General features: G+C 30.3%; 1 protein-coding gene across 1 annotated transcript; it reads left to right on the top strand.

Moving 5' to 3' along the window:
• Positions 1–506: 506 nt before the first annotated feature.
• On the top strand, positions 507–5,538 carry LOC11417689 (probable inositol transporter 2). The gene is made up of 6 exons (XM_003595491.4): positions 507–769; positions 994–1,064; positions 2,805–3,140; positions 3,740–3,847; positions 4,025–4,621; positions 4,830–5,538. The coding sequence occupies exons 1-6, from the start codon at positions 637–639 to the stop codon at positions 5,325–5,327; spliced, it is 1,743 nt and encodes a 580-aa protein (XP_003595539.1). The 5' UTR covers positions 507–636; the 3' UTR covers positions 5,328–5,538.
• The last annotated feature ends 1,974 nt before the right edge of the window (positions 5,539–7,512 follow it).

Genomic DNA, 7,512 nt, shown 5'->3' with positions numbered 1-7,512 from the left:
AGAAAAGAAATATCTACTAGCCAATGCTCAGCATAGTAAACGTACTAAGTCACCATCCATGATAATTTAATGAAAGAGAAACAAATTTTGCCCTCAACCACGTAAAAGAAAGTGACTTAATCTTGTCTACCAAATGTAATAGCGACCAAATTATTTTTAAAATTAAAAACGTAAAATTCACAAACAATAATTTTTTTTTGAAGAAGCTAAATTAACTCACTTAAATTAGCACCGAGGAGAATCAATCATGAGATCTCAAGGAGGTGCACACTTCAAGATCCCAAGTTAATACCATCATACCGACCCAGATAGTTTTCAATGTACATATTAGTTCTCCTGATAATATTATAAGAGTAGTACTTTTGACTATTCAATATTCATTGCACATATGCACACTACTTTTTTTACCATTGAAAATTCCAAACTGTCTGTGATTCCAAATATGTATCAAAACTCATCATGACAACAAATTTGTCACTATAAATATGCTACTATAGTATCATTCTTTTTATTATCCTTTTGACTAGCTCACTTTCTAGCCTCTTCTACATTTTATGGACTTTATAGTTTGCAAATAAAACAAAAAAATAACAAAGCCTTCAATTTCTTATATCTTGCTTTTGTTAATTGCTGAAAATGGAAGGAGGAGTACCTGAAGCTGATGTATCTGCTTTCAGAGAATGTTTGTCTCTATCATGGAAAAATCCTTATGTTCTTCGTCTTGCTTTCTCTGCTGGAATTGGTGGTTTTCTCTTTGGCTATGATACTGGTAATAATATACAATAAAATACATATCTATATGACTAACTTTTTTTCTTTTTATAAAATATCTAAATAACTCCATAAAGTTTAAATATCATAACCATGTTTTTTTTTTTTTAAATATCTACTTTGATCTGTTTTACTTTTATTTATTTTAATAAATTCTCTTCTAAACAATAAAAAGTGTTAGAGTTGGTGATTAATTAATGATGTGTATTTGGGCATGTGCAGGAGTCATATCTGGGGCTCTTTTGTATATAAGAGATGATTTTAAGGCTGTGGATAGACAAACTTGGCTGCAGGTAATGTTCATAAAAAAGTTGATTACATATCTCATTTATAAATAGATTTTTTTTTTTTTTAAATTCATTGAATTTAAAAAGTTGTTTTTTATACGTGACCAGATGAAATATATTTATCCATTTCATTTCGTACACTATGATTTTCTTGTTTCTTGTAATCTTTTTTAACAATTTAACCATTAGCTCCAATGGAATAGTTCGGATATATTATGGTTTAATAAAAGGTTCTAAGTTTAAATTCAATCATGCTAATGTAACAACTTAAAAATTTCAAAGTAATTTTTTGTCCTCCGATACAATACTATCTGACTCGAGAGATTATTATATGTTACGTCCCAAAAATACATTTATTACATCTAAAAAATTCTTTGATAATACCCCTTTTCTAGCCATTTACCTTGTCATTGTTGCCAATAAATAACTAACACAAGCACCTTGTGATAGTTTTCACAATTTTGAGTTTTTTTTTATTTTTTTAATAAGGCAATAAGTGGGTAAGGGGCATCAAGGAGTCTAGAAACATAACATGGTGATGAAAAGCCAAGAAGAAAAAAAAAATGGAAATAGTTTATTTCATTTATCATTTCTAATTTTCGTTATACCATTGATTATATTTTTTATTACAATTTAAATCATATACATAATTCAATAAGTCTGTGCAGATATAGAACTTATAAAAAAAGATTGATTAAACTTTTTCATCCACATCTTGGTTTATAAAATGTTATGTCAAAATCTCAGCACTATATATAGCACGTGTATAGTTCTCAAAAAAATATATAGCACGTGTATAGTACATTAATGTAAAGTAAAAGATAACGTTGAAACGTCAAAATTATGAGTAAATGATACTTTTTTTTGTTGTCGGAGTTTGAAACCTAAACCTTGCGTATATTATGGATTGTTCTAATCAACTGAGCTAAAAAATAAAATAAAAAATAAAAAGGGTCACCATGAAAATATAAGCAATGAAAATAATAATTTGTTAGGTTAATAAAATAAAATATTCATATTTTAATAATAAATTTTTTAATTGTATTTGAAACACAAAAAACTTATGATAGTATGCTTTTGTAAGGTTGGTGAATTTTATTCTCACTTACTCAATCAAATAAGGGTGTGGTCCCTTCCAGAACTGTCTACACCTTGAATTTTTGACCAATAGTTGTGTGGTCATAGATAGTTCTGAATTCAATCCTTATTTTCTAGATTTTATTTTGTAGTTTTCAATCTCCTTTATATTTTTAATAATCACATAACATCAATTACATTTTTTTTTCGTTCTTTTGTTTTTATTATTGAGGGTACAAGAGAAGCTTTAGCCTTCTAAATTCAGAACATCACAAATTATAACTTTAGACCGTTAGACAATAATATTTATCCATTTGAAAATTGTTACCAACATAAGTTATGTATACACAAATGCGACATAACATGAGCAAGAACATAATAACTTTTTTTATATGTTTTATTTTCAAAAGGGATAAAAAAATATGAAGTTTATGTTACATAACTCACTTCTTCCTCTGCTGATCTTATGCAAAAGAAAAAATATACAAGTTTTGACACTATTTTTCCCTAATACATAATTAAATACAAATAGTTATATATATACACAAAAAGTATATGAGTCGAAGGCAAACGAGCAACAAGTTGTGCCGTTAAACCTTTTTAGATGGTAAAACTAATCTGATAAACAACTATATTATAATGATTAATTAATTGATGTTGATAAAACAGGAAGCCATAGTGAGTACAGCACTTGCTGGAGCAATCATAGGTGCATCAGTTGGTGGATGGATCAACGATCGATTTGGAAGGAAAAAAGCAATAATTCTTGCAGATGCACTCTTTTTCATTGGCTCAGTTATTATGGCTGCTGCAATAAATCCAGCTATTCTCATTGTTGGTAGAGTCTTTGTTGGTCTTGGTGTTGGAATGGCTTCAATGGCTTCTCCTTTATATATCTCAGAAGCTTCACCAACTAGGGTTAGAGGAGCACTTGTTAGTCTCAATGGATTTCTCATCACTGGTGGACAATTCCTTTCCTATGTTATCAACTTGGCATTCACAAATGTGAGAAAACTTTCTCTAGATAGCTATTTCGATTAACATATTGTGACTAGCGAATTAGGGTTGCGATCATTTCGTGATTCTTATTCTTGGGAGAATAATTTGGGTTGAACCTAACTCAACTTTATAAAACCGATATGTATGTCCTCAGTGACCTGACTTATAAACACACTTACATGCTATATTTCATATCGAATGTGAGACTCTTAACACACCTTTTATAATGAGAACTTCATATATGAAGTGTGATTCGGATGGTCCAATTGAGGTGACCTAATATAAGGTTACCAACCAATAAAAACATTTTCATGACATTGTCGAATGTGGATCTCTTAATAGTGATGAACAAATGCAATCAACGTGACCTTTATCGTTGTTGCATAAACCTTGATGATTCTAATAAACAATGACTCATCATAATAGAAACTATTTAGATCCTTCTAGAAGGAGGTCTGACTCATCATCTTAGGGAGATCCATCGGGCTTAGTATTAAACATATTTGGCTCATAAGATTCTTTCAACTTTTAATTGCTTTGTCTAGATGTTTATTTTTGTAAAAACTATAATTGTGTAATTTGATTGTTTGATATTATTTGTTCAGGCACCAGGAACATGGAGGTGGATGTTAGGTGTTGCAGCAGTACCGGCATTAACACAAATCGTATTGATGCTTATGCTCCCAGAATCGCCTCGTTGGTTGTTCAGAAAGGTTAGTTCTGCTAACATCGTCGCGTTTTGAAAAGGGTCCATTCATAGCTCTATGTTTTGGTTCGTAAATGCAATTGCAGCCGCAATATAAATAGCCTCGAAATTTCTGTAACGACATCACACATAATTTAGAACCATTAGAGCAAGTAATCTAATTTTTGGTTTCTTTGCAAAACAGGGAAAAGAAGAGGAAGCTAAAGAAATTTTAAGGAAGATATACCCTCCACAAGATGTTGAAGATGAAATCATTGCACTAAAAGAATCAGTTGAAATGGAAAGCAAAGACGATTCGTCTTCCAACAAAGTCAGCATAATCAAACTTTTGAAAACCAAAACAGTTAGAAGAGGTTTATATGCAGGAGTGGGACTACAAATCTTCCAACAATTTGTCGGAATCAACACAGTAATGTACTACAGTCCAACCATCGTTCAACTAGCTGGTTTTGCATCAAACAAAACAGCACTTCTTCTGTCGCTCGTCACAGCTGGAATTAATGCATTTGGTTCGATTTTGAGCATATACTTTATCGACAAGACCGGAAGGAAGAAACTTTTGTTGTTTAGTTTGTCTGGTGTTATCGTCTCTCTTGTTGTTTTAACTGTTGTGTTCCATCAAACTACAACTCATTCTCCTATGGTTAGTGAAATTGAATCTTCGAAGTTCAATAATACTTGCCCTGATTATAGAACAGCTTTGGATGCTGCTCAATGGGATTGCATGAAATGTCTTAAGGCTTCTCCTGAATGTGGATTTTGTGCTTCTGCTGGTAATAAGGTAACATTTGATTTTTTTATCTTTCATTTCAAATAGAATACCGAGTGTTTGTCCTCGTGAACTTAGCTCAGCTGGTAAGGACAATGCATAATATATGCAAGGTCCGAGGTTCTCAACTAACTATACTTAACAATTCTGTTACTTGCTTCTCAAGTAACAATTACAAAACCAACCATACTATTAGTTAACAATACTAATTATTGTGCAGCTATTACCTGGGGCATGTCTAATATCGAATGACACAACAGAAGATCAATGCCAAAAAGAGCAAAGTCGACAATGGTACACAAGAGGATGTCCAAGCAAAAATGGTTGGCTAGCACTAATCGGTCTTTCACTATACATCCTATTCTTCTCACCAGGAATGGGAACAGTTCCATGGGTTGTAAACTCTGAAATATATCCATTAAGATACAGAGGAATATGTGGAGGAATCGCGTCAACATCAAATTGGATTTCAAATCTCATTGTTGCACAATCTTTTCTATCATTGACTGATGCTATTGGAACTTCCTACACATTCATGATATTCATTTTCGTCACTGTTGCTGCCATTGTTTTTGTCATTGTTTTTGTGCCAGAAACAAAGGGACTTCCTATTGAAGAGGTTGAGAACATGTTGGAAAGAAGAACCTTGAATTTTAAGTTTTGGCAAAGGAATTCTGGCTCTGATCAAGCATTGACTCAAAAGAATGTGTCATTTTGAGTTAATTAGACAATAGCATCAAATGAGTTAGATGTTGCATGCTAGATTAGGTTTATAGATTTAGTAGTACTTTATCTTCTCTAAAAATTTATGATATGATTTGGGTTTTCATGTATATGTATATTATTTGATGTAACAAGTTATTATGTGATGGAATAAACCATATTTTTCTGCTAATTAGCAGATAAATACATAAATTGCTTAAGTGTAAGGTTATTGCTTTTGCTTGTGCACAAAATTTGAGCAAACAAAAAAATGGTTAACGTTCTTTGTTTTAACTGTCTTAATTAATATATTTTTCAATTTCAAATCTAAATCAAAATTATAGGAAATTTGAAAACTAACTACCTATTTTATCTTAACTTTTTTTTGTTGCAACTTCTTTTTTCAAATTTAAATTTTAAAAACATACAAAAGAAATATTAAAATTAAAATGTTAATAAATTATATAATGTAGATATTATAAAATAAAATAAAAATAAACTAATTAAATTAAAGCATATGATTTAATATGCATACAAATAAACACAATAAAAAACGGATAGAAGTTCAGCTGGATGTACCCTCCACAAGACTTAAGTCATGCAGGTGTTAAACTCAGCGTGACTTAAGTCACGCTGAAATACAACCTATGTGACTTAAGTCATGTTCGGTACATCCAGCGTGACTTAAGTTCATGGTGTCCCTTTATAGATCAAACATTACCTTATGTCTTCATTCTTCCTCATTTCTCATCCCAACTATTTAAAAACTCTCTCAAATCATCCAAATTTCTAATTTCTTCAAGTTCAAATCAAACAGCACTCCAATAACAAGTAAGTTGTCATAATCAAACATCATTAACATTTTATGTTTATATGTTAGATTTTTCCTCTTAAATTAGAAATTGTTTAGTTTAAGGGTTTGTTTAAATTGATTTTTTTGGCAAGAAATGATACAATGTTTACATGTAAATGACTTATATTGCTTATTTGTTTAGATGTTTGCATGTTTATGTTGTAGTTTTGAGTTTTAGAGTTTATGTATAATTTGCACTCCAAGTGTTTGATGAAATGTTTGAATGGATTTTTCAATAATTGTTTAATTTCGTACCAAAAGAAAGTACTATAACTATCTCCCACTCTTTTCGGACTAACTATAATTCTATCTATGAGAATCTTTTAAAGACTAACTTTCGTTTTATGAAAATCTTTCAAAGACTAACTTTCGTTATATGAGAATCTTCTAAAGACTATCTTCCGTTCTATAAGAATCATTCAAAGACTAACTCCCGTTCTATGAGAATCTTGTAAAGAATAACCTCACATTCCATGAGAATCTTTCAAAGATTAACTATCATTCTATGAAAATCTTTCATAGACTAACTTCCGTTCTATGAGAATCTTCTAAAGACTAACTTCTGTTCTATAAAAATCATTCAAAGGCTAACTTCCATTCTATGATAATATTCTAAAGACTAACCTCTCGTTCTATGATAATCTTTCAAAGACTAACTATCACTCTATGAGAATCTTTCAAAGACTAGCTTCTGTTTTAATTATGAAAATATTTCAAACTCCGTTCTCTAATTTTGTAGGCATGGTTGGAACATCATAAGAACCTTCACCATGAAATTTTGGAGTTTTTAAACGAGATACAAATTAATTATGAATTGTTTAAGAAATTCATAATTATGTGAAATAAAAATTCATAATAATTTCGTCCCTAGTCGGAAAAATCTAATTTTTTGTGTAAAGCCATGTTTTAACATCCTAAAGGTGCCTGATAAAAATTATGAAAAAATTCAATCTCTAGATCTCTTTTTTTGACAACGGGTATATTATAGGGTCAAAAATTAGAAGAATCTCAAATTACATAGTTATAATATGTATATTTTATTTTACAAGGTCATTTTTCAGACATCGTGTATTTTAAATGGTCAGTTTAAACAATTAACTCTTTTCACTAATACTCATCTAGCGGATAATCATATGAAAGTGACAAATTGATACATGTATATTATCGGTATTAACTTTCTCTAATCTTCTAAAGACTAACTTCCGTTATCGGAGAATCTTCTAAAGACTAACTTTCGTTTTATTAGAATCTTTCAAAGACTAACTTTCATTCTTTTAAAATTAATGTAATTTAAAATAAAAAAGCGGATAATCATATGAAAGTGACAAAGTGGTACATATATATTATC

Source organism: Medicago truncatula, chromosome 2 (assembly GCF_003473485.1).
Source record: "Medicago truncatula cultivar Jemalong A17 chromosome 2, MtrunA17r5.0-ANR, whole genome shotgun sequence".
Taxonomy (NCBI): Eukaryota; Viridiplantae; Streptophyta; class Magnoliopsida; order Fabales; family Fabaceae; genus Medicago; species Medicago truncatula.
Note: the sequence above shows the minus strand (reverse complement) of the source record. Positions and strands in the feature narration are given on the sequence as shown.

Bases quoted from the DNA above. Each gene is read 5' to 3' on its own strand.
- LOC11417689 (XM_003595491.4), top strand. From the start codon at position 637: ATGGAAGGAGGAGTACCTGAAGCTGATGTATCTGCTTTCAGAGAATGT. The intron at 3,141-3,739 runs GTGAGAAAACTT...TTATTTGTTCAG, and splicing joins TCAACTTGGCATTCACAAAT to GCACCAGGAACATGGAGGTG. The intron at 3,848-4,024 runs GTTAGTTCTGCT...TTTGCAAAACAG, and splicing joins CTCGTTGGTTGTTCAGAAAG to GGAAAAGAAGAGGAAGCTAA.